At 47.4% G+C, this 27,390-nt stretch overlaps 1 protein-coding gene across 7 annotated transcripts in view; it reads right to left on the bottom strand.

The window, feature by feature from the left end:
• HEG1 (heart development protein with EGF like domains 1) overlaps window positions 1-27,390 on the bottom strand; it is a 51,968-nt gene that overhangs the window by 12,523 nt on the left and 12,055 nt on the right. For 2 of the 7 annotated variants that reach the window (XM_041472726.1, XM_041472722.1), the window contains exons 3-17: window positions 21,022-21,288; window positions 19,809-20,036; window positions 19,161-19,433; window positions 17,690-17,998; window positions 16,978-17,295; window positions 16,144-16,458; window positions 14,947-15,255; window positions 13,722-14,276; window positions 13,029-13,370; window positions 10,695-12,050; window positions 8,347-8,466; window positions 6,558-6,652; window positions 5,685-5,743; window positions 5,077-5,237; window positions 3,216-3,350 (exon numbers count right to left, since the gene is read on the bottom strand). In XM_041472726.1, the coding sequence (XP_041328660.1) occupies window positions 3,216-3,350; window positions 5,077-5,237; window positions 5,685-5,743; window positions 6,558-6,652; window positions 8,347-8,466; window positions 10,695-12,050; window positions 13,029-13,370; window positions 13,722-14,276; window positions 14,947-15,255; window positions 16,144-16,458; window positions 16,978-17,295; window positions 17,690-17,998; window positions 19,161-19,433; window positions 19,809-20,036; window positions 21,022-21,288 (4,842 nt within the window). Of the gene's footprint in view, window positions 1-3,215; window positions 3,351-5,076; window positions 5,238-5,684; window positions 5,744-6,557; window positions 6,653-8,346; window positions 8,467-10,694; window positions 12,051-13,028; window positions 13,371-13,721; window positions 14,277-14,946; window positions 15,256-16,143; window positions 16,459-16,977; window positions 17,296-17,689; window positions 17,999-19,160; window positions 19,434-19,808; window positions 20,037-21,021; window positions 21,289-27,390 lie in introns of those variants that run through there. The other 5 variants (XM_041472723.1, XM_041472728.1, XM_041472725.1 and 2 more) reach the window with 5 other exon arrangements.

The following is a 27,390-nucleotide window of genomic DNA, read 5'->3' as shown; positions in this document are numbered from 1 at the left end:
TCATTTCTAGTTCCCAGAAATAGATGTTGCAAGCCCGGGGATAACAAAATTTCCCATCTTCTGCCTACCTCCCATCCTCAGGATGTGTGGGCACAGAAGACTGCCGCACTCACACCACTTCTGTGGCTGTAGACACAGCCTTGCTGTAGCAAGTGGCACCAATGATGGTGGGGGCTGATGCCCACGATACCTGGTCTTGCACACCTTTCTTTGCCCTGTGTAGCCTCAGTACTCCTCCACCACCTCCCTCATTCCGTTCATTTTTCCAGAGCTGGGGATGGGGAAGGTGAAGCTCATTACACAGCCCCCCTGCTGCATCACACTGTGATGCTTTTTGTACTAGATGTATTTTTCTCCCTCTAAGATGATTTCTTTGAAGTAAAGGAAGAGACCAGAGGTAACTGTGAAAGAGTTCAGAGCCCCAGTCAGCAAATAGCCAGGGCAAGGATAGCAAATCCCAAAGAATCCTTGCCTGGCTTATTCATCTCACTGGGGCATTGGCTAAAGGAGACTGGATGGGTTGCTCCTTTCACCTGCTAACAAAAGCAGGCTGAAAACATCACGGAGAGAACATTCCACCACAGGACTGGGCAGTAACAAAGTGTGCAGTGGAAGGGAGGGAGGATCCACCTCACAGCTCACTAGAGATGCCTTCTCTAATGAGCACAGCAGCCCTGTGCATCCCAGCTCCAGCCTGGCACCTGCACGTTGGGAAGGCTGCAGGGGCAGGCAGACACGTGCTGGAGCCCACCCTAAGCTCAGCAACGTGTGAGGCACAAACACCTAGAGCAGTTTGAAAGCTGGAGATGTGCCATGAGCAGGAGCAGCCCTGGGACCTCGCTGGCACGCAGCTCTCAGGTCAGGAGGATATAGGAGCAGAAAAGAGGAAAAATCAAGATCCTGAATATGTATCTTTCTGTCTTACTTAAAACCTTGGTGCTTATGTATTTTCCTCTCCTCCCTGTGTCTTTTCCTGCCACTTTGCTTTCTCCTTTGGCATCTTTGCTGCTCCTTTGAAGATGTTCCCGGGAGAGCTCTCACTGCCACACTCACTTGGCAAGATTCCAAACACAAGCAGGGGAGAGTGGAAAGGCCTAAGTGTCAGGGGCCAAGCAAAGCTGTTGAGTTGTGCTCTTCAACCTAGGATTCCTTTGCCTTCCCAAAAGACACTCAGGGGTCTCTTTGGAAACCTGCTTTGCTGCTCCTTGTTTCACTCCAGAAACCTCTGTACTAGTAAAAATAGCATGCCCTTGAAAAGCTGGCACATCAGGTTTGCTGCTCTGTTACTGAAATAGCCCTGAAGATACTGACAAGGCTGAAAATCAGCAGAGACACAGAGACACTGAACAGCACAGCAAGAGGTACCCTGGCCAACAAGTTGGACCTCCTGTGGCTCAGAGACCCAAGCCTTCCCCAGCCCATGGCATGCTTTCCCAAGCATGTCCCTGAGGACAGATGCTGCAAGGAAGACAGAACAAATCCTGTGGGTCAGGGCAGCCAATTCTCCCAGCCTTCCCACGGGGGAGACCGGACAGGGCAGCACAATAGCCATTTCCCTCTTTGCAAATACTATAATTGGAGCTACTAGACCGCATTTTCACAACCCACAATGAGGGTCGGATGCTCACGAGACCTTGGTTCCTGTTTAGGCACTAAAAGGGCAGAGGTTTTCAAAGAGGCTGGTATATTGTATGCTATATTTATCAGCAAAATAGCCCTAAATATCAAAATGGGGGCCCACAGCTTGGCTTGTGGAAAAGCCTTTAAAAATCCCAACCACCTGGCTTGCCCAGATGGGCACAAATGATAATGAAAATCTGGCCTTTTGTCAGAGAGTGGCACCATGCAGTCAGTGCTGCCCTCATGCCTCTGCACTACAGCCTAAATCCAACACCAGCCCTGTCCCTCAGACACTCTCAAGGTGATCAGTAAGATGTTTCCTACTGACAGCAGTGAGATGAAGGTGGAATTGAGGCCTCACTCTTTACAGGTAAGGTTTTTATATTTTCCACAGCAAACAAGTTTCCTAAGTATGGAGTAATCATACGTACAAGGTCCCAGATCTCTTAGCCCTCTGCAGCCATCACACCCAAGTGCCTCACAGCCTTTCAGGTATTTATCTTCGCTGCTTGGCAAGAGACATGAACAAGACAAATGGAGTAACTTTCCCTGGGTCTCCACTGTCCATGATGGAACAAGAACTGGGTGAAAACCTCTCAAGTTTCAGCTCAGCTCCTCACTCACTACATAAGCCCCTCTCTGACTCTCTAGGGTCGGTGGAGATGCTCAATATTTCCCAAAAGAAATCCTTCCTCCAACATACAAGCTGAGGGGAAGGGAGGAAAACACAAAGGGAAAGGTTTTGTCACAAAGGAGCCACAGAGTGAAGGAGAGGCAGGGCCATGATCTGGCAAGCAGAGGTGCCCATCTCTGAGCTGTCCCTCCCAGAGTCTGTAGCACATGAGTTATTTCCAGGCACATTTTTCTCACTCTGATTTGGAACCGACAAAACATCTCCACCTATTTCAAGAGTAACCCAGCAGGCAGTGCCAGAAGCAATATATTACCACTACTGCAATTGTTATTGATATGTCATCAGAAAAGCCTTACAGCAACCACAAACTAGGGAATGGACACCCTAATCCTCCAGAAGTCATTTTCAACACTGGCATGTAAAGACTTTGCTTAAAATGCAGCAAAACCAGATTTGTTGATCTAAAGAGTAGCTAAAAAATAACACAACCTTTAAGCTTAAAATTTCTATTTCGCACCCACCTGAAAAATAAATTCATAATCATTTTCAGATACAATTTTTTAAAATACTGATGATATAGTAATATAAGATTTTGAGTTTAAAGCACTTTCCCTAAGTTCATTGAGAGTTCAGACAAAATCAAAACAGGCATAGACACACGTCATCTCTGCTCTGTGCCACTGAACTGGAGCCCAAAGCAGCCAGGCCCCTTTCTCCCTCTCCTCAATCACTGTGACTCTCAGCATGCTCCAGAAAGAGATAATATTATTCCTAGAGAGAGACTGTGTCTTCAGTGTCTGCTGAAAAGCCCCCTAACTAAATAAAAGAAACTTAAGCTGCTAATATTTATTCATAATATTGAGGGTTTTGCATGCAGAGCACTACATGCACACACTCATTTCCACTGGAACAAAAACTTTGAGGAAAATTCAGGCAAAGTACACCACATAAAGAGCAATACCTCTGCAGGAGTGGTCCATCTTGTTGTATTTGAAGTACCCACTTTTGCACTGGCAGAGAGCGACCCCATCAAAGTCGGTGCATTCTGAAGTTTCCTTGTCACATTCAGGGTCCTTCTGTCTGCACAAGCTGCCAGCTGTTGGGAAGAGGTGGCCAACATCAGCATAATTCTCTCTGAAACCACCATCATGCACATTTGCTTTCCTTAGGCATCCCATTCTGCTGATGTGCTGCTTTAATCTCTTTTTTTTTTTTTTAAGTAATATTTGTTCCATTAGGAGGGAGTCAACATTACCCTATGTCACCATTTCTTGTGTATCTACCATCATTTGTACAGGCAAATAGAGGAGGTGAATAATAAATGTTTCAGTTCAGAAGTAGAAGGGGAAATAAAAAAGAGAAATCTGGTTTGGCTCAAGCTCAAACACATTCATCCCCTGACACAGTTCAACAAATCAATTTTTAAGTTTATATCAAGCAAAAAAATTTTGCTTACACCAAACCAATTCTTTTCCATTTCAGTATTAAGCACTGGATTTTTTCATTTTTCAAACAAAAAAATTTGCACTTTAATTTACATTACTTTGAAGCAGTGTTTTAATTTAGAAAGTCAGACTTGTTACAATGAGCATTCATCAAAACTGTGATTAAATGATGGAAACTGTGACATCAAATTTACATTTTTACTGGAAGGTCAAACTAAATGGAATTAATAAATATTTGTGAGAAATAAGATTTTATGGAAAGTATGTCACTCATTTGGCACTCTCCTTTTATAAACCTTTCCTTGCTAGGTAATTTTTTTTTTATCTGACATCTTTTCTTTTAGGTACTTACACAAGGATATAATTTGTTTCTCACTCTGCTTATTTCAAGTTAGAAGTTGACTTTACAGAAGCATTGTATCAGAGGTAATGGGTAGGAATAATCCAAGCAGGTTTACCCAAATAATTTAAAGCAATCCATGGGTAGATTATGGCTTTAAATACAGTACACTGCAATAAAAGCACACACTGAACTTGTCATCTGCATGTTTACTTTGCCAAAATATTACCGGGGGTTTCCCACTAAACCCAGGCTAAGAGTTGCCACCCTTCATCCTCCTCGAGGCCAAACCTTAAAGCCTCGAACCCAAAAGTCACAAAACACCGCGTGCAGCAGTTTCCTTGTAGGAAACTCTTTCAGGGATCCTGAGGTATCTCTCACAGATAAATCTCCTCCATCGCTCCCGCAGGAAGTGAGAGCTGGGCGATGCCAGGGCACAGCACTGGGCTCCACCAGGAGAAGGTCACGCACAACACCGGCGTCCTTCTCCACATCTTTCTGTGCTGTATCCACATTGCTCTCGGACAGATGGAGGATCCAGTAGAGAAATCACAATTCTCACTAACTGTGAACCATTTTACAACCTGCAACACTGAAACTGGGCAGGCAGGAGAGCAGAGCTCGCCGTGCAGCCTCCAGCAGCTCTAATCGAGCTCAGCAGCGGGGTTTTGTCTCTTGGCTTTCACACCATTTCCCTGGCTCCCAGCCACATGTGTGAAATTAAGAGTTACAGTTTTTTGATCTGGCTGGGCCCAGTGTCACCTCCCAGAGATGAAAGGCTGCCCTACAACGTCTCTAACCCTGGGCTGCACAGTATTTTCAGAGAGAGGCAGATTTCTCACACATGTGGCAAAGATAAGCCTTGATATCTGCATCCTTTTTGTACTGGGAGGTTCTTAAGATGACTCCCATTTAAGTAAGATTAAAAGATACAGAGGGATTTTTCCAAATGACAAAACATTGTCCCCCTTTTATTAAAGGAGCCAAATAAAATATCCCTTTCTCTTCCTGCCACAGTCCTTCCAGATGCTATTTACCTCTGTGGAGTGATTTCAGGCTTGATATGAACTGGCAGGCTTCAGTGGGGGATTTGCAAGCTTGAATGTAGCTTTTCACACTGCCGATAACATCGAAGAAAGTCACGTTGGATGCTAAAGAGAACGTGGATTGCACTGAGACATGGACAAAATTTGCCTCCCTAACAAAAAAACAAAGCAAAACAAAACAAAACAAAACAGCCCTGAGTATCACAGGTCAGTTTGATGTCATCATTAGCACCTCATACATAGGAGTGCTATTAACACAAGAGATGCTTATCACAGACACAGCACTACATGCACTGTAACAGACTTTAAAACCAGGAATAACCACTACACAGAGAGGAGAATATGGAGCTGGAAGGGATGCTGGTAGCTCGCTTTGGAACCAGCCACAAATCCCTCTGGGGCAGGCCATCCCTAAGCTGCTCAGGACAGGAGGAGGGTACCAGGTGAGCCTGGCAAGCTGGTCAGGCATTCCTCATGCCCTGCACCACTGCCAGGCTGGACTGCATCAATCACTGACTCAAAATGGAGAGTGTGGCTCTCAAGCAGAAGATCCCAAATGCTCAAGTTTCTCCTTCTTCCCCTGGTAGCCTTAGCCTTACCTGCTTGCCTTAACTGTGGAGTGGTGGTATCCTGGCAAGCCTGACAGCGATGCATTGAGCTGCAAGGAGGGAGAGAGCAGCTGTTAGTGCCCCAGGGCATGATGGAAGGAGGCAGCCCCACGGGATGTAGCATGGGACAGTCCTCCTGGGTCACTGACACCATCCCCAGAGATGTGTTTCCCAGAGATGCCTGCTGAGACCAAGGGGTCTCTGAGCATCCCAGAGGTTCATCTGCTCTATAAGGGAGATGCACTGCCCTGATGTCAGTAAGGGGTGGACAAAGCCACCGTTGCACAGCCTTGGACAAGAACAAAGCCCCAGGGATTTTGACATGAGCATCTGCCTGTGGCTCTGCTGTGTAATGACCACAAAGGTCAGGGATGAGCCAGATGTCAGCAGGGAGAGAGCCCTGTGCAAGGCCAACCTCAAAGCAGCACCCTTGGAGACTGCAGATCTTCCCTGACCCTGGATCTGGGCAGCTGCTTGTATTTACTCCCCAGAACAAGCTGTGCAGGCAGCATCACAGTGACTCCACCCAGCACCTCCTTCCTTTGGCAGCATCTCCAAATCGCCTGCTCCCAAGAGCTGGAATGAAGTGCACCCATCCCACCAACCACTAACAGGATGAACTTGTGCACGCAGTGATCTGGGTAAGAACTGCACAAAGATGTGCAGATGATCCCCAGCCCATGGGTCTTTTTGGAGCTATTGATGGCACAGCCTTTGGGGAAGCCAACAGCCTGTCCAGCACTGGCTCTCAGCTGACCAGGAGCACGTGGCTAAAACTGAATGGCTGGGAAATGTGACAATCATACGAGGAATGAAGGAGACTTGTCCCACCAGCATTGCCAAAGTCCCAGCAAGGACACTCACCACCTCCAGGATCTCCCTCTCAATGTGGAAGAGCTCTGTGTATTTCCCATGAGTGATATTAAGTTTCAGGGGAACCTGGCCAATAAATATTCTCACTAAAAAGTAAAATAAGACAAGTTAGTTGGAACATATCTCTGTGCCATGTGCAGATGTGGCTTTATCTGCCTTACATGAGAGACTGTTTGCATGGAAAATCCCTTTTCAAGGCATACAGAAAACTCAGATCTGAGAGTCACTGCCCCAATAAAGCAAAGTCACAGCCTTGGGTTTTTTCCCAAGGGTTGCTGCAATGTTCCCACAGTTCCAGTGAAATTCCAGAGCTCAGTGCTGCTGAACAGACAGCATTTCACTTCAGTGTTCATACATTTCATGCAGAAACACAGACTAACTTAAACAGATCCTGAACACAGAGAGAGATGGGTAAATTTAGTACTTCAGTGTTCATACATTTCATGCAGAAACACAGACTAACTTAAATAGATCCCTGAACACAGAGAGATGGGTAAATTTAGTAAGAAGACAGTGTCAGGTACCAAAGCTATTTATGATAGTTGGGGGTCAAATTATGTCAAATCTCTTATTCTTCCCTGTAATGGAAGGAAATCAAATCAGCAAGTCAAAATAAAACACTGTAGAAAGGACATTTTCATTTTTCAAACTGCTGGAGAGAATGAGCAATGACATTGAAAAGAGGTCCAAAAGATGCATTTTTCTGTGCTTAGATTCATATTTGATTCACAGCAGCAGAATGCAATAATCTGAGTTGTCCAGACTTGCAGAGATAATGCCCCTAAATCTTGTATTAAGTGTCATGAGATACTCAGTGGAACTGAGAACTCAGAATTCCAGCTTTATGTTCCACCAGAAAAACAAATACAGTTGCAGATAACATTATAAAGTCTCCAATTCTTTCCCATTTTTTTCCATCCACTGAACCTATCTTCACCACAAACTGTATATCAGACATTTCTAATGTAACAACTCCAGACAAAAATTATGACAAGAATCACCTTCACAGTGTTTATATAATCTGTCCATACTGCAGTTCAAGGCATAATCAAAACAAGTCTCTAAATTAGAAGCTGACATATTCCAACTTGAAGAAATATTCCAAAACACTCTTCAGGGACACCTCACCCATGTTTCCTTAGCAAAATTTCCATGCCTCTAATCCTCGGTGAATAAGGGTCAAAAGAAAATCTATGAAAACAATTTCCCCTTTACAATGGAATATTGTAAGTCTTTGACACTGAGAGTCCTCTAATAGAAAGGAAGGGGTCAGAACCTGAGTTCCAGCTAATAACTGTGCTGCTCAAAAAATGCTAAAGGTATGAAACAAGTCCTTGATCTTACAAAGACTTTCACCACGGCTGCTTAACTTTCCACACATGGCTGATCCCACTGAAGCCAGGTTACACAACAGCCCCGCTCACTTCTCCCAAGCCAAGTGCCTTCACCAGAGTTTGCAGGGCTGATAAGCTGCTGAATGCTTTTTGGGAGTTTTAAGACACATCAGGAACAGGGGCACATCTGTCCTTACTAACAAGCCTGAGCCCACCACTCCCTTGCTGTGTTTTTAAGAAGAACTCAGATATCTCTGCCTGCTCCCCAGGCAGCCAAACACGACAGGCATTAGACACCACACTTGTATAAACACTAAAAGGCTCTGATAAAAGAGGTGGCTGGGAGGAACATTAAGCTCCTGAACTAGTTTGAGCCTAAGTTAATTTATTTTAGAAGATTAAAGATAATTATTTCCATCCCTGGTTTTTTGCTTTTGTTTTCTTACCTAAATTGCACTTTCCTTTTTCCAGCTCATATCCAAGAGGACACTGACAGATATAGGAGCCATGGGTGTTGTTGCAGGTGGCCAGTGCAGGACAAGGGTTGGAAAGACATTTATCCACCTCTATAAAAGTAAAAAAAAAAAAAAAACCCAAAACAGATTATACTTACAGAATCATAAAAATCATCAGCTGTTGGGCTAAAAGAGATGAACTTGGCTCCCCATCTGTGACACCCTGAGCATTATCAGATGCTTCATTGCATCATTTGCACTTACTATTTATGCTGTTCCTAATTATTCTGTTGGAGCTGAAAGAATAAATATAAACCACTTGAATATTCATTCAAAAGCCCTTGAGGTCTAGCATGGATCCATGTTAATAGGAACATCCAACTGATCTATAGCACTGCTCATCAGAAGAACTCAGGGTTCTTTCCAAAGACAAACAACCCAACAGTTTATGCATGAGAAGACCAAAACCAAGTCAGACATGTGGGCATGGGCTGCTTCACCAAAGTCCTGCCCTTTTCATCCAAGCCCTGTTTCTCTGCTCCAAAGGTAGTGCTTCAGCACTGATCCAGTCTGTAGATTACCCAGTAATGGTGGAGGCAGCCCTGGCTGCAATCACCTCCTTCTCCAGAGCTCCTCCATGCCAGCCTGGGGATGGTCACAGCAGTGATTCCTGCCTGTGCCCCACTCCAGTGCCCTTCCTGCTGGGTGAGCAAGAGCCCGGGGAGCAGACACCACTGTGAGAATACAGTGTCTCAGGGCATTAAGGACCGTACTCTCAGATGCTTCGCAGATTACACAACTCAAACTGCAAATTCTGAAAAATATATCCAATATTTCCTCTTGAAAAAAAAAGGAAAAAATGTGTCCTTGTCGAAAAGCCCCTCTTGCAGCGTCTATGACTCACATGAGCACAAACACACATCACACACACCCACAAGGACAGACCATAGGCAGGGCGGGGACTTGTCAGTGACAAGGCTCTACAAGACCAGCAAGACATCTTACACACCACTTGTACCTATCTTGTGGCTGCTGCTGAGTGCTGCAGCAGAGGCAGGAAGCACGGGCTTTGTGGTTAAAGCATGAAGCACAAGAGCCAAACCCATGTGTGCATTTCTGGTGGCACTGCAGTAACCCACAGCACCTCACAGACCTGACAGCTCCCAGCCAAACTCTGCCCTGGGACACACCACCTGATAAAATCTCATGGCTGGACTAGCCTGGCACAGCTACCTCAGCATCAGTGAGAAGCAGATTTGGTGACTCTAATCTAAGCAGCCAGAAATGAGTGGGTGTGATTTCAAACGATGGCTTTCACTTCGCCATCCTTCAGTCTGTGCTTCATACAGCAGAGACCAGGGCAGCCACTCTCAGGGCAGTGAGTGACCATGTGCAAAGCACCATGTCCAAGACAGCAGAAGGGTCTTTTCTATTCTGGTGAATGGAAAATCTTGGTTTTCAAAGGAAAGAATAATTTGGCAAAGTGTGAATCAGTTTCTAAAAAGGATGCATTATCTTAATTTTTCAATTTAAAAAAAAAATCATTCCAGTAAAGTAATTTTTTTTTGCATGAAGCTATAATTAAAACCAATCAGCCTGAGAAGTAACCTTTAAATACTTAATTACTGGATGGAATATATATTATTGCCAGTATTTCACTGAGATTAATGTCTTTAGCACACACAATATCCTACAGTGGCATGTTGGCCAGGCTCTGAACTTCAAACACAAAGTCAATTTCCTTTCATATAAGACTTTAGCAAATATATTTACTTGAAAAGATAAGGAGACTGGCAGTGGTAATAAATTACTGTAACAACATACTCAGCAAGACTACGGTACATAGCCCACCAAGAGAAGCATCAGGCCCCTCAGAAGATTAATATTTAGTGAGGTGGGGTGAAAACAGCCATAGGTTGTAATATGAGAAGTGGTTCCAACACAAATACCAAGTGCTGGCCAACTGTACTTTCTCAATAATAAGACAGATATCAATCATTATCTATTGTTAGTGTTAACCCATCAAGAAATATAAAGTGCTCACCTGTAAGGCCAATCAGATTTATTTTCTCAAAACTGTCAAATCTCAGCTTAATCTTTCTATCAGAAATGTTCAAAGTGCTCACCCTTATTTCACCCATTCAACTTGATTGCTAAACCCTTAGCTTAAAAAAAAAACAACACAGAGACGAGTTATTGCCCTCAAACCCTGCTGACAACAGACTTGTCATACATGCTCAAGTACACACAACTCTTTGAAAAGTCTTGAAGTGGGACCCAGGTATTCCTGCCCGCTTGTTCCTGGCCCCACCACTGGTGAGAGCCATTGCACACATTACCTGCAGCTGGAGGGGATGTCCTCAGCCCGACCGTGCTGCTCGACGGAGGAGCAGGGGTTGGTTTGGTAGCAGCCAAAGTAGTTGCAATGCTCACGGTGGTCTTGGTGGTTGGAGGTGCTTCGGAAGGACTTGTAACAGGGATGTTTCCCTCAGTGACCTTACCAGGCCTTGCAGTGGTGGGACCCATGGCTTCTGTGCTTTTACCAGTGGTATAACTGTGCTTAGTGGCAGTGGGTGTCTGGGCCCTGTGGTCTTTCATGGTGCTGGCCTCACCTGGGGTGGGCCGGCGACCGGACGGTGTTGTCAGCACAGGAGGTTTCACCGTGGTCACTGTGGGGACAATGCTGCCCTGATTTGTTTCACTTGGTGAGGGACTAAGGGGTGCATCTGTTGGGCCAGCCTGTGGAGCAACACTGGCTGTGGGGAGCAGTGGTGTTGCCTTCCCAAAGCTGTCCCCTTGCGTGGTGGCATCTCTAGGCGAGGCAGTCTCTGTTACCGTCACGGGAGCAGACACAGACACGACGCGTCCACCAAGCAGCTCCATGGGTTCCGTAGGGAGAGGTGACCTGGTGGGAGTGAAGGTGGTGCTCTTCTGGGGCTGGTGTGTGACATGAGGCTTGTTGGTCTCTCTGGGTGAGCTCCTGGCTGTGGCAGCTGTGGAGGGCTCCTGCCTGACCACACTCGTAGTCACAGTGGTGCTTGCTTGATCACTCTCACTGGACTGCGAGATGGATGAGGGTGATGAAAACACAGACAATAAAGATGCTAATGAGTAAGATGGGGAGGGCAAGGAGGAAGTGGGCGAGGAGGACGACAAAGCCTGCAGAGAGGGTGAAGATGCCATCACAGAGGGCAAGCGTGGCTCAGGGGATTCTGACAGTGTAAACAGATGAGTTGGTGGTGGTGTTGATGACAGCAAGTGCTGCAGTGATGACAGTGAGGAAGAAGCTGGAAATGCTGATGAAGACAGAGATGATCTGTCAGTGGTCAACAACTCAGAGGCAGTGTTGAATAGAGTTGTATTTTCTATGCTGCCTGTAGAAGCAGATGCTGATGGTTTGGAAGGGTGCACCAGCAACGGCTCTGTAGATGGTTCAACAAAACTGCTACTGTTTGCATTGGTCTGCCTGTCATGAGCCACAGACGATTGTGAGGCATCAAAAGGGCTGGAAATTTCAGAAAAAAAGGTGGAACTTTCTGAGGAGTCAGCAGAGGTGCTGCTGTTGGAGATAGATAGGAGGGTCCTTTCTCCTCCTCTGGTATATGTGGTTGAAATGTATGTGCCGTCTGTGTGAGAAACCGAGGTCCTTTTCTCAGCATCACTGCTACTGACTGGCTGATGGCTACCTGAAAAGTCTGGAGTAAAAGGACAAAAAATATTAGAAAGACAGAGTAATTAAATGAAAGCATTTTGATGTCATATTAAAACTGCTTGCTAAATAAGATGTTCTTGCCTGTGAATCTGTCCATGATTTTCTAAGAATTTCCAGCACCATTCAAGCATGGTTATAGGATTAGGAGCCTTATTCACTCCATAATTGATTGTAAAATGATGAACCCTGACAGACACAAGACTCTCATGAAATGTGTAGGTTTCCAAATCACTGTTCTTCACATATTGCTTTCCTAAAGTGATAGAGATCTTAACATTCCATGGTATTTGTGGCAAGCTAAGCAGGAAAACCCCACTGTTCTCTTTATCACTCATAATTTACAAAACTCATATCTTCCCCCTCTTATCCTCCATTCCCATCTACAGAATATCCATCTTGTTCAATTTGTTTTTAGACACAGTGAACTTCATGCCTCTGCAGGATGAAATTATTACATTATGTTAATTTGCAGCTTATCATGAACCCAGTAATTCAAAACTTTGCAGCCAGGTAAACCAAAATAAACAGAACATCAGCCTGCAAAAAATTCATATTATTTAGCACAAAAGGTGCAATCAACCTTAAAGTACCAATTTTAGGATGTACAGTTAAGTTCAGCCAACTTTAAAACAATAAAAAATGGTAATGAATTTTTTTTTTTTTTTAATTCTACAAATGACTTAGGTCATCGTGAAACACTTCTGAAAGCATCACCCAAAAGAAACCAGTTAGGGTGCAAAAAAAAATGCAGCCATCAAAACAGGAGGGTTTATGGCTCCACTTCTGGAATAGTTTCCCATCTGTGTGGGGTATGGTTTTGAGTCCTTTGATGGAAACATCCCTCTGAGTGAACCCACAGGTGGTATTGAATGTAGTAATTAATGAAAACCTTATGTACAACATACTAAAAAACAGATAATGTGAATTCCCCCCAAATGTATACCAAAAAACATCAACTTACTTGTGAGATCATTTTGGAAAGAAGAGTAAGTGGGTATCTTGGCAGAACGTATGAAGACCGTCTCGGTCGCAAAGCCCGCGAAGCCCCCGCTGCTGGTGGAGGCGTTGGCTGTCCTGCCCTGCTCCAGCAATGCTGGCTCAGATGGCCCTGGAGAGCTGGAAGCTCCAGCAGGGAAAGAAGAGCTCTCCATGCCAGCAGCCAGAGTGCCATCTGTCACTGAGAGCAGCATCCTCTCCTCAGCACCCGCAGACGTGGATGAACTGTACACGGGATCGGTGATGGGGCTGGACATCCTCTTCCCAGCACTTGAGCTGCTCAGGGAGCGATGGCTGCTGCCAATAGCTGGAAAAGGATTGAAAAGCAGGTGTCTGATTTTATCATCTCAGAGCAGACAGGTCCAAATATTGAGGAATCAGCACCACTGGAGTCATAATGGTATGTTTATGTTATTTGTAATTATCACCCCAACCCAGACAGGCAGTCGATGTGCCCTCCAGCAACAAGCTACATGTCTCAAGAATGAGACCCTTCACGTTCAGCATCAGCAGCTGCAGATATACAACACCACAGGGCAGAACCAGGACCACTTATAAATGCTGCCCATGACACCTGCAACAGCTGTGTCATACCAATCCCACAGAGAATGGAAGCGAGAGGCAGTCAAACGCTACCCCAAAGTTCAGAAATACTCACTGGAAGGTTCAGCAGCAGCTGAAAAGTAGGTGAAGACCTTGGATGAAAGGGTGACCTTGGGCTCTGGGGACCCTGCTTGGCCAGATGACACATGTCTCACTCGAGGCCATGCCGTGGAGGACGGGACAGGGCCAGTGTGGGTGTCCCCAGCTGTGTCCAGATGAGATGTGAGGCTTTCTGCTTTTGTGCTCCACATGCTGCGGCTGCCTGGGCCTTGAGATGTCCCTTCCTTGTGGATGAAGAGAGTGGTTGAAGGTGAAGGCACTGAAACGCTGGGAGAAAACTCAGGCAGAAGCTTTGTTGGAAGCTCACTGAGTCCTGCCCCGCTCTGTGAAACAGGACTCTGTGTCCCAGACTCTGCTGCTGGTGAGGACAGCAGGACCATGTCCAGGGTGCTGGTGTGGGGGGGAGAGGGAGCAGAGCTCCCTGTGGCACTGGAAGCTCCATGGGTGTCCAACACAGGCACTGTGCTGCTCTCCTCACTGGTGGCAGCTGTCACCACACTGGGTGTGCTGGCGAGAGACAGGTGCCCTCCCATTGCTGAGGTCTTGTCTGCTGAGAGAGAGCAAAGCAAAATGATTTATGCACCCTAAATTATAAATAAGCAGGTGTTCTCTCTTCCATCATCAGCCTCAGGCTGAGGACACAGAGAGAACGTGGCAGAAAATCCAATCCTGCAGAAAATGCTAACTGTGAAGGCACAGCTCTTTCCCGTGCTAGGAGGAGCTGCTGACAGCAGGGCACCCTAGAGAGGGCACTAGGAACAAGTTATGGAAGCACTGTTGGGTTTGCTTCCCTCTGGCACTGCTCCCGGTGCCAGACACCCACACTGTCACCTCTGCACCCACAATGAGTGAGGGGGAGGTTACACAGCACCCAAACCCCTGGTACTTGAAAGAAAGCATGGCAGGTTTGTATGGGATCAGTAAATACTGCCTTTGCACCCCCGGGTGGGAGTCAGGAATGACTGCTGCTGCTTCTGCTGGTATAAACACAGCCAGTGGGCAGCCTTGAAATTGTGCTGTCCCTGAAAACACAGCAAATCTCGAGACTGCTCTGGCAGTAAGGCTGGCTTTTCCTGGTGCCTAAATGCAAGAAACAGATAATGTGTTTTTCTCTGGAAGTTGAAATTTTCACTTGTAACATCCAATGCCATCATCCAGCACGATCTAGCAAGCCCTCCCTCTCCATGCAGGTGGGTGTCTGATGGGTGGTCAGAGCTCACCTGGAGAAGTGCTTTCTGAAGCAGATGGTGAGCCTGTGAGCAATGGGGTCACAGATGACAGGGCGGTACCTCTGCCACCACCACCCTGGTTTCCCAAAGAAGACTGGGAATGGCCTGCAGAGCTGATGTTTTCAGTAGCAGTGGTGGAAACCTCTGTTGTCTGGGCCAGGGTGGTGCTGGCTGGCAGAGACCTTAATGTCCTCCCTCCAGCCTTGGTGCCTGTTGTGGAAACGGAGGTGCTGGTGGTGGGGAAATTGGCTCTTCTCTCTGTTGACAGGATGCTGAAGGACACATGGCTGCTTCCAGTAGCTAAAATGTGATAAAGAAACAATTTACATTTTTACACATATGGAACTATAAATAAAAATGAGCTTTCTTCCAATATCACCCAGAGACAGCAAGTACAATACACAAACACAAGTAGAAAATATGAGAAGATGTCAGTTTCCAAAGATGTAAATCCTTCCTACAAAAATTTGTCTTCCAAAAAACAGTGTGACGCTGACAAAAGTGCTATTATATAAAAACTGTTGAAATACTAACGCTGTGCACTTGATTTCACCATTATGTGCCTGAGTGCACTCCATGCTGCTAGAACAAATATCGTGATGAGCCAGAAAAGCCTGGAAATCAGTTCAGACAAGGCACTACCCTGAGCAGTGTGAAGGTCTTAGAGAAGAAACAGGATCAGGGGGATCAGACCCCTGAGAACCACAGTGGGGGCTATGACCAAACAGCAGCATGAAGGACCTCAGAGACTACACGAAAAGTTGTCTTAAATTTGTTGAGCTGGTTCAAATTCTGGGAAGCAGCATGATCCAAGAAGTAGGACAGAAGGTAAGAACTGGAGTCTGATCTCTGGGACCACAGGGACATGATCTAATCCTCACTTGCTTAGTTCTCTTGTCTGTAACATGGAGATAGCAACTGGAGACAGTAAAAATAGGACTGTGATTTGAAAGTTAATTATTTTTCTTGGCATAATGAAACTTTCCACACATGTGCCCTTTCTGTAAAAAATCTAAAGCACATTTTTTTGGTCAAGAAAGAGCTGAATAATTTCAGACACAAAATTGCACTGCATCCTTTCAAACAGTATATTCTACATAGCAGGAAAGAGTCTGGCAAGTGCAAGCTGCAGAAAGTCCTCCTTTGGCTTGTAAGAAAAATGAAATTTCAATTCTAACATGAGCTCACCTGGGGAAGGACCTTCCAAAGGAGAGCCAGAGTGTGTTAGAGGAGAGTCTGCCACCTCAGTGAAATCTGTCATTCCTGTGGACCCCTGAGCTCTGGAGGTCTCTTTCCCAGAAGATGTGGACAAGGATTGGGTTGTTCCCAAGGTCCTGTACGTGGCACTGCTGGACGTGGAGCCCTTGGCTGCTGCCCAGGAGCTGCTGCCCGAGGCAGACCTGGGTGGCCTCCCAGCACTGCTGGACATGGCTGAAATGGGAGTGCTGGTGGCAGAGGAACTGAGGGAGGTTTTCTCTGCCACGGGTCGGTGGCTGCTTACACCTAGGACACAATAAAACCAGGTTTGATTTATGCATACAGAGCTATACATACAGCTGTGTGCTCAGCACCCATTTCTACACTGCCCATTGAGAAACTGAAGGTGTTTCTCTGGGAAGAGATTAATCTCTTCAGTACAGGCACATGTGCCTTACAAAAACCCATGAAAAATCTCAAACCCACACCCTACAGACTAGCCTGCATGGCAGATATAGCACCAGGTGACAGCTGCAAAACCCCAGCAAGTGCCTCTGGCAGGGAAAGTGTGTGCACATATTCCTCAGCAATGCTCTTCCCAGGACAGGAGTTTCATTAGTAATGAGGCCATCAATGTTTTTCACTTTTTTACCCAAAAGCTGAGCTCCACTCTCCCCCTTCCCACACTGCCAGCTCACTGCAGCCAGCAGTAAAAACATCCACGTATCCAATAATGACTGATGACCATATCTGAAGAAAAACAGCACAGGGATGTGAAATCTCATCCAGCCCCAAGGCAGACAGCTTTCAAACTAACAAATTTACCTCGGGAAGGACCTTCAGAGGCAGAGAGGGAGCTTGTGAGCAAAGCACCTCCAGAAGGGCCTGGGAGACCGGTGGCTTCCCGTGAGCTGTTGGGATGATGTGTCCCAGTCCTCGAGGAAGAGGAGGTCCCGCCCAAAGAGCTTGTGGGGTTGCTGCTGGTGGCAGAGTCCCTTGTCACCCCAGCTGTGTGGCCATTTTCTGGGGACATCAGTGTCCCCACTGCCATGCTGGACACGTCAGCAGCCTGGATGTCCAAGCGCAGCGTCGCCTCTTCTGCACCTGGGATGCTCTTGGGGGGTTCATAATCGCTGCTAAAAGCTGAAAAATGAGAAGACAAAACTGCATAAACATAAATAAAAACTGCTGGGTAGGTTTCATCCCACTGTCAGTAGATGTAGACAATGTATGTGTGAATATTCAATACGGAAATATTTAATACTGGGAAATCATTAAGACAGGGGAAAAGTGGTCTCTAAATAGGAACTGCTGAAGTTATTGCTTGCAAAATTCAACTGGAAGTTTTCAAGGAAAATCTATCCTTCCCTTCCAACAAGAATAATATTTATCCATACTTTCATTTCTGTGAAATGTTTTTAAATGTACAGAATGTGCCAAATACAATATTATTCCTCCTTTCTTTAAAATAAAAAGGATATATTTTGTTAATAAAGAGTCTTTAAATAAGAGTTTTGAGCTATCTATCAAAACTCACTTGTGGAAGCAGTTCCTGAAACAGGCAGCAAGCCTGAGAGCAACGGGTCTGTGACACCTCTGCCTCCATCACCCTGGGCACCCACTGACACCCTAGGGCTCTGGCTCTGGGCTGAAGAGCTGGTGATTTCAGTCCCAAAGGTGGAAATCTCTGCCATGGTGACCAGCCTGGTGCTGGCTGGCAGAGACCTTAATGTCCTCCCTCCACCCTTGGCAGCTGCTGTGGAAATGGAGGTGCCGGTGGTGGGGAAATCCGAACCGAACCTCTCCGTAGCTGAGTTCTTGGATGGCTGGTAGCTGCTTCCAACGCCTACAGTACAATAAAAAAATGGATTTATACACATGAAATTATAAACAGATGGATCCATTTTCTTCCCAGATGCTGACGGCGCACATACAGATACTGAGCATAGGAAGTTTTCAATCTGGACAAAGTGCTCTTTTGGAAAGGCAGGACTCCCCTCACCGCAGGAAGACCTCGCACAAAACCCAGGGCCTGCTGCCAGGCTTTGTGAGGGTGGCACAGCCCAGACAGCAGGAAACCCCACAGGACAAGGACTCCAGGGACTTGCCTTTAAATCCCACCTTTGCTCTAATATTGCTGAAAATAGACTCAGGCTTTTTTTTATTTTTCTTTTTATTTTTTTGTGGCTTAAGCACAGCATCAGACAGCAAAGGGAGGAAACCCAAGCACAGCCACATTCCCAAATCAGCCTGCAGCTCACTACACATCCCAGGGCTCAGTGGGGCACTGTCCTTCAGACACTGGATCTCAGGTTTCCTGCAGCCCCAGTGGTGCTCCCAAGAGCTGTGACAGAGGGCAGAGATGTGTCAGTGTGAGAACCCAGGAGATGTGTTTGCTCCTGAAAAGCCCTGGCACAGGATAAGGATTCAGCAACGTGTGGAGGTTTTCAGCGTTCGTGTGGAGCTGGGCAAAGTCTCTGGTTTTGGGAACTCCAGAAATTGGCTGCTGCAGAGCAAGCAAGGGGAAGCCATGGAGCCCAGGGATCTCAGGTTTGCTGCCCTGAGCAAGTTGTTAAGCACAGGCATCTCACCCTGTCTAGCTGAGGGCAAACCCACCCCTTGTGTGGCCACAAGTGTGGGATCCCAAGCTCCCAGCCCACTCTGTCACCACTTGGGCACAGGTCAGACAGGGCTCAGAGCTGCCCTTGCTCTGCAGCTGGCACTGGCCCAGTGAAGATATTTCACAGCTGCAGGCATCCACCCTGCAGAAAACACTGTGATAACATCCAAAGAACTTTACTTTTTTTTTTAAGTGGAAAATGCTGGGGGGGTTGGATCAAATTATTTTTTTCCATTGCTTTTTCCTGCTTTCAGCAGGGAATTTCAGCTAACCATCCAAATAATAAAAAACAGAGCACATGCAAAACAGAGCATCTCCTCTGCTTCAAGAAAGCAAATACTATAAAATGGCTTTTCAAAACAATGAAACAAAGGCCAGCAAAGCTCACCTCCGAAGGCATTATCTGTGGGAGGTGATGCAGTCAGCAAAGGGCTGGTGAAGTTCCCTGTGACACCCCTGGGGTGTAGCATGATGTTCTCTGCACCAGCCTGGGTACTTGAAGCTTGGGAGGAGGCCTGGGGCTGTCCCAGGGAGCCAGGGAGGGCAGTGCTGGGGCTGCTCCCCGAGGGGCTGGGTGGAGCAGCTGCAGTGCCCACGGCAGGGCTGCTGCCCAGCTCTGTGCCCACCCAGCTGCTCACGGGTTGAGAGAGGCTGTCAGTGCCTGCAAGGCAACGGGGAAAAGCAGATGAGGACCCAGAGATGGGCTCAGCTGCCTGCTGAGCCATTCCACACTGCCACCCTTCCCTTGCCCCTCAGTCCCCTGTCTGCACTGTGCCTACAGGAACTTTGTGTCTGGAAGCTGCACCAAGTAGTTCATAATTTTGAGTGCTAGGAGGAGCCACATGGATTCTTCTCTCCATCCTTGTGCATAAAGCAAGCCACCCTGAGTGCATGGTGAGGATGGAGAGCTCTAAGCTCTACAATACAGGAGAACAAGGCTTAACCAATGCTGGGTGCTCTGGAGAACAGCATTCACCTCGTTCCCAGGTGCTGGAACACTTTCCCAATGTTCCTGGGCTGAACTGGGATGGCTCACCTGGGTGATGAGGTTCTGAAGATGAAGGTAGCAGCACTGTCCTCACAGTGTTAAGCCCTGACTCGTTCCAGACCCCGTGGTGCCCTCCCCATGTCCCCTCAGGGGAATCGCTGCTGACGGCTTCCGAGCCCGGCGGCGTCCCCTCGGCAGCTGCAGGGCTGCTGGCAGAAGCCACAGCCCTCGTGCCTCTCCCCGGCCTGCCTGCAGCAGGGTGATGGCTTCCAGGGTCTGGAAAGCAACAGGGAGAGGGTCACGTTCACCCGGAAAAGTTCTCTTGTCTCAGCTGGGTGGCAGCAGCATCACCTGCAGTGGTACCCAGCCCTACCGCACGCAACAGGAAGGGTCACAGCTGCATCCCTCATGTTTCCTCTGTTTAACAGAGCACAGTTTAACTGCAGGAGGGATTGATGGGAACAGAGGGTTTCTGTCGCCAAAAAATAATGGCATTTTAAATATTGTCTTCATTTGAGCATGGCAAAAGAAATAGGTTTTTTTTTAGAGACACTAAAAATGCAGAAGGCAGTAAGGAGCTGGTGCCAGAACAGCCCACAGCTGGCAGCCTGGGCATGCCAGCTCCACATTCTAGTCCCTAAGCAGAGAACAAAAACAAGGAATCAAAAAAATTAAAGACAGACTCTATGCTTATATCTTATTTCATCTGGGGATATTAAGAAAAAAACTGAAGTGGGGACAGGGCAATCAGCACAGCTTTGTCTTGCTGCTGTGAGAAACAGGCCTTGATTTAAGTTCATGTTTAAAAGAGTACTTATGACTGAAGATTATGAACAAGCCCAAAAATAAGTGTTCACTTTCAGGATTTCCATGTAAGGACCTCAGTCACAAATCATCATCACAGCTGGTCAGGTATCCTTAAGCTGACTCCTTACAACCCAGGCTGGGCTTGCAATGGGGTTCAGTTCCTGATGGGAGGAGTTGTGGGGATGCCCAGGGTTCTCCACTCTTTGCACAGCCCCTGAGCTCAGTGGATGGGCAGGACTCCCTGGGTACTGCTGAGTGGTGAAAAACAGCGGCAGCTCCTGAGAATCATCTGTGTTGTAATGCTAAAAAACAAAGCCCATCTTTCCTGAGATTGAATTTCTCTCAAAAATCTGCATTTCTAGCTGTGGGTCAGCAATGCTTCCTAACCCACTGGCTATGCTCGGTCCATGGGCTGGGAACAGCTCACAGAAACTCCCACATCCATAAAACTCACCAGGAGGATGGCTGTGGCTGAGCACATGGGTCATTGTCCCAGCAGATGGGTTCTCTGGGGATCCTGCTCCTGGAGGGGTGACATCCCCATCACTGTCAGGGGGGGCAGGGCGCCCTGTGACCCTGCTTGCTGCTGGCACTGCCCCGTGCCTGGCAGGCAGCAATGCCCACTCCCTGCTCCCAGCCAGCATCGTCACCAACTCCACAGGAGCACCAGGAGTCCTCATCTCTGTGCTTGAACTTCTCTCCTGATGGCTGCTTTCAATGACTAAAAGAAAAGACAAGAAAAAAATTTAGATTCCATCAGCACTGATGTGCAGGCTCAGCTCACTGCAGTAACACCAAGGCCAGGCTCTGAGCTCATTTACTTATACTAGAGAAAAATTTTGCATAATCAAAACACAGACATGAAATTTATTTTTGGATTTGCACCAGTGGAAACTAGATTGGTCTGTGGGACCAAATACCAAAATCCACCTCCGTGCAAAAGACTAATTCAATTCAGTACCCTCAGGATTTTTTTATGTTAGGAGAAATAAATTTTGAAAGGAGCAAAAAGAAAGTCTTAAACAAATAACTAGAAGTACTCGCAGTGTAGGTTCCATGGCAAGAGTGTGAAGGTCTCCAGAGCTGACAGCCCAGCACAGCCCATGTGCCCCATTCTGAAAATAAGATGGGAGGGGAGAGGCCCCACAGCTCTTCCCCTCTCTCCACTTGGCCAGTGCTTGCTGGACACCTGACCTCAAATCCCATCACCTGCAGAGAGCTGGCATGGAGCTGGCTGAGAGCTGCAGGGCACTCAGGACAGTCAGTATAACCCAGCCAGCCACAGTGCAGCACTGGGGACAGAGGAGATCAGTGCATGGTGTGGATTACATGGCCCGCCCAGGTGCCAAAGCACCCCAAGTGATGAGATATTTTAGCACTTCTAACATTAATGTCTACCAGAACATGAGAAACAAGATGAAGAAGAAGACTGTGCGTGAGTGGTGGTCTGGGAAATCCAGGTTTTCAGCTTATGGTACCTGTGAGGATTTCACTGCATATCAGTTCACACAAAAAACATCAGCCACCATCTGTGTTACAGTCACAAGGCTTGGCTGGCACTGCAGCTTCAGATGACCTTCAAAGCCCACAACAAGCTTTGAAGTCAAAAGCAAGTCCAAACCTGAAAGGGCAAGGTCCCCATTTTGTCCATCCTCCTTACAACAAAAGGCAGTCGCTGTCATGTGCATGGCATCCACAGGCAGCAGATAAAGGCAGTCAGTCAGTCAGCCCAGAAACTCTGATTTTGAAGGTTAAACCTGTTCTGGGCTTCAAAACACTTTCTGTAAGAAAACTGTGTGTCCAAGACAAACACCTATGGGACACCTCCTCCTTATCTTGCATGTCTTCCTTGGAGTTGCTGTACCCCAACAGAGGCAATTTCAGAAGTGGTGTCCTCTGTACATCTGCAATACCTTCAGTGGGAACTCACCAAGAAATAGAGGGGTAGGTAGGACAGTCTGTATTTCATCCTGGGAGTCTAAGCCCCATGTGGGCCAAGCAGACAAGAGCTGTGGTGGAGCAGAGCCCCCGGGGTACCATTACTGGCAGCCCTCACAGTGGCTGCGATGCCGAGCAGCCACTGCCACCCAGAGCCCACTGTGAGCCACCGCCTGTCTCGTGGGACAAGCTTGTGGTCCTCACCAGCTGGACAAGGGGATGGGAAGTGGCAGGGGATGCTTGCTGTGTTCATTTGCAAGCCAATACCCAGCCTGTAATTGTAGTCCACAAGTCCATTTATAGCAGCCCCAAAAAATGTGGCTGTGCTGGAGGGCAGTGCACTGAATTTCTGTCCATCCCCCTCTCACTAAAAGCTTTCAGCTGTGCAGCCCATGCTGACTGGAAAGCCTGTGGCCAGCTTTGCTGCACAGGGAGAAGGCAAAGCAGCAGATGCTTAAAGATACCCTTAGGGCATGAGGATAGGCAGAGGGAAATCTGCTTTCCCAGGTTGCCAACTCATTTGTCAACAAGGGCTCTGGACAGGCAGGCTAAAATATACAGCATCACACTACAGCAGGCATTTCATTGCCACTTCTTAAAAAGCAACCCTGGAAATGCCAGCAAGCAATGCCTTCAGCTATGTTCCTTGATTGAATGAGACCAGTTCAAAAGTAAAACACTGCTGTTTGCTTATCTGGTGGTTGTTTGCCCTGCAAATCCACCTCAGAGTGCTCTCTATCTTCTTTTGGCTCTGCAGTGATGCTGGGAATAAACTGAAGCAAAACCCTTCCCCTTATTGTGGGCGCCAGAAAACCTCGCTTTGAGTGCAGCCGGGCAGTGGAGGGGTTGAATAAGAAGGTATTATTTACACAGGCTTTTTAGAGTCATCTGGCATTTTTAACTCTGCCCTGCAAGGTATACCAGGTCCAGAAAGGAAAACCTCGTACTAGCACAGGCTCAGCTCCCCAGATCAGTGGGTGCAGAGCATAAGCTAAGCTGGAAAATTCAACCCACAGCATGTAGTAAGGAAACCCCAAAAAAATCCCGTGTTGTTCAACAAAATAGACATGAAATCTCACATCCATCAAGCCTACCAGAAGAGCGAGATAAAACCACAATATCCTCTTTGATTTGCCTGCAGAAATTAAGACTTCAAAGACGACCCTCCTCTGGAGCGGACGGACGAGATCAAACTTCTTCCAAAAAATTCCCCACGGGACCATCTGGCCTCCCCAGATGCATTAAAGGCTTAAGGCAGAGTGGCCCTTTAGCTGAGGTACTGATCTGTCACTAACAATTTCGTCACATCCTAAGCTGCCAACAGCTTTGCACGGTTTAACTTCACATAACCACAGCTACTGAGAAATATTTGACTTCCAGCACAAAACCCTGCCACCCACTGGATTGGTGTTTTCCTTCCCAGTGAAAACTAGCAGTGATGCTCACCAGACAGGTCGAGGCTCAGAGTTACTTTTTCTTTGCAAGCATAACAAGTCCGTGGCTTGCTGTGAGCCGAGTTACACAGCTCAGCCAGGACAAACAGATCAAGTTCCAGCTGATTTCTCAAGGCTTTGGGCTTGCCCCTGGCAGCCCAGTTGGAGATCTACCTTGTGAGACTCCTGAAAAGTCTCTTTTGGGCCAACAATTTTCTGTCTCCATCTGTGACACAGCACAGGCATTGCCCTGTCTCAGAGATGGCTGCTACCAAGACAGCATTTAGGTGATGCTCACAACTCAACCATGGGTCAGCACAACACCAAAAAGCACAATGATGCACGTTTTCTGCAGTGACTGTCATTGCACACAGACACCTCAGGGCAGGGGGGGAGGAGGGATGTATCCTGCTGATGCCAGGAGAGCAGCATCCCCACAGGCAGCGTTTGTCACGAGATTGCAGCCAGCCAAGGCACGCCGCAAGCTATCCCAGCCCCACTGCTTCCCTGAAGACAGGATTTTTCCCCGCGAGGGCAAGAAAAATACTTTCTTGCCTGGGGAACACAAATTTAACCTGAGCTCGCACAGAAGGAAAGCGAAGCGCAGTTGATCGGCTGTCCAGAGCAGCCCTTCGCCCGGAGCAGTCCCTGTCGGGAGGGTGGGCATTCCCTGGGGAGCATTCCCGCTAGGATGGGAACGGAGCCGCCCATGCAGCGGCTGTTTGGCCAGGCCACCCCGGGAGCATCCCGTGCCGAGCAGAGCGCCCGTGGAGCCGCAGCAGGCTCCTCCCGAGGACAGGCAGCTATAATTATAAACCCCACATCTGTTAACGTTGCATAATCCTAACATCATCCGAGGCTCGCGGAGGGGAGAAAAAACTCATCTCGACTTAGAAAACTCCTGGCTGGCTGCAGGAAGAGGTTGGGAAGAAAGGCGGGCTGCGCGGCAGAAGCAGCGGAGGCGGCTCCGCTCCCTGCCGGGGCCGCGCTCCGCGCTCCCGGCTCTGTTTTGAGCGGCTGCTGCGGATGTCGGGATCATGGGTGGAGGCCGGTTAGGAGCCAAGCGAGTTTGTGCGAACAAAAGCTACAGCCCTAAATCTGGACCGTCCAGGGCTCTCTGGGATTTTCGATTTCCTTCCTTGTTCTTGCTCTGAAAGGAGAAGTTCAAGGCGGGGGGAGCAGGGAGGGCTGAAATGGAGCTTTAAAAAATTTCATACTTGAGATGGGTCAATTGAGAGTAAACACGCTGATAATACTGCTTGGGGAAGGTCCCTCGTGTGCACTAAGTGCGGGAAAAATGCAGGAGGTTTTTAACTACATGCAGTCAACCCTGTTCTGCTATTTTTTTTATATCAATACAAGGATTTATTCAGTCTGGATTAAGAAAGGTGGCAAGAGAGGGTGTATGGGGAAGAGAAGAAGAGGCGCAGAAGCCTTGCCAGAGCCTCTCACCCTTTTGTGGGGTTGGTTTGGATGCAGTACCCTACAGACATATTCCCTGGCTCTGGTGCTTCTGCTCCTCGTCCTCTCCCCACTGGCCCCCAGGCAGCAATCCACAGGACCTTCAGTCATTTAAACCATAATAGGAAGGATTTATGCAGGCAGCAAAGGTACCTAGAGCTTTAATATGTCAGCTCAAGAAAAGTGATGGGGGTTTAATGCCAGCAGCAGCCCCTGCAAGCTCTGAGTGCCAAGGTCCACACGGCTAATGCCCACCTGGCCACTTCCAGCCATGGGTGCCCATGGGGCTGGGGACATCAGCATCATCCTCAGACACTCCAGTGCCACCCCACAGCACCCTGCTTGCAGTTCTGCTTTATGACACAAAAACACGCTGCACTTCCACACCCCCTCCCCTCCAGGACCTGTAAAACCTCAGAGGATGCTAAAGGCCATTTTTGCTTCCTACACCTTTTTTCACCATCCCAGAGCCTGATGCTCAGAGATGCAATTAGGGGAAAAAAAAATTTAAAAATTCAAGTAATGCTCTTAAAAGCAGTACCCTAAAGCAAGGAAACAGGTTTTCCAAAATAAAGAGTACACAGACATCTGTGATCCTTTCCAAAAGCACAGGATATATGCATATGGAGTGCCCACAACTGGGATAAAACCTGCACAGTGCAGGGACAGGATATTGTTCTGCTTATCAAGAGGTTTACAGCCTCTTAGTTTTGGTGTCCTAAACATTTCCCTGGGGAGGTGCAGACTCCCACATCACCTGCTCAAGCCCATGAAATCCTAAGCTTCTTATCTTTCTTGGGCAGTTTGGTTCAATCCACAGATCCCTGAGACCACACAGATCCATGGGACCACCTGTGCTGCTTGAAAACCACCAGCCCATAGCTCAGGGCAGCTCCTCAAACTGCTTTTCACAGACTTTTGTTTTTAAACAGCTTTTAGCAACTGAATTTAAAAATAAAATAAAAAAAAAAAGTCCTGGTTTATCATCAACATGTGTTTAAAAAACACATTTATATAAAATTCCACTTCCAACAGAGATAAGCCATGACTTACCATACTGCTAAAAAAACCATAACCATGCTGAGGCTCCAGTAAAATCTCAATCCATCCATCCAGTGGAGATTGAACTTCCAGTGCCCCAGGCCCTGTGTCCTGACAGCCTTTCTTGAGCAGAAAGCCAAACTCAGCCATATTTTCTTGCTTGACAGCTCATTTCTCTTCTGCCCTGGAAGCATCCCTGCAGCACTAATGTGGGAAAAGCCCCTGCAGGCCCAGGGCAGAGCGAAGGCAGCCCCAGCTGACAGGTCCCAGAAGCACTTACCAAAGGGATTTGTTTTCTACTGTTTTTAGTAAACATCAGTAAAACCAAGCCAAAATAAATCTCCCTAACTGCACAGCTCTCTGAGTACTCACACCTTCTCTCCATCCCCTTTCCTGCAATCCCGCAATGCTGGAATGTCCCCAGCTACCCTGCCTGCACCATAGATCCCAAATGCTAAATCCCAGCATCACCAAATTCACTTCTAAAACCCCCCAGTCTTTTCTATAATGTCCTGCAGAAATATTACAGAAAATATCACCCACACATCGCTTCTCCTTCCTTTTTCTGAGATTTTTAAAGCCCCATGGAAGCTTTTCTAGTTGGAAAGGCAATGTTGCCCTCACCAGCGCTCATGAGGCCAGAGCAAAAGCCACACAGGGACCCAGCCTGGTGTCATTTTAACTCTGCTCCCCATCCGAGGGCAGTGCTGCTGGAGACTATCAGACGGCTTGGGGAGGAAGTCTCCTGGCAGGACTCCACCAAAGTGGAGTTGCTAGGTCACTGGAACAATAAAAAGGCAAGAAAAAACATCCTGGCTGTGAAAAAGATGGGGGGGGAAAAAAAGAGAAAAATCCATGGTGGTGTGTACAGTGCTGGTGAAGTGGAAAGAAACAGGCTGGTGAGGCTGGAGGGAGCAGGACCATGCTGCTGTCAGCTTCTGCAAGCACAC

The sequence above is a fragment of the Pyrgilauda ruficollis genome, unplaced genomic scaffold, assembly GCF_017590135.1.
Source record: "Pyrgilauda ruficollis isolate IOZ18807 unplaced genomic scaffold, ASM1759013v1 scaffold3, whole genome shotgun sequence".
In the NCBI taxonomy this organism is placed as follows: Eukaryota; Metazoa; Chordata; class Aves; order Passeriformes; family Passeridae; genus Pyrgilauda; species Pyrgilauda ruficollis.
This window is presented reverse-complemented; position numbering and strand designations above follow the sequence as displayed.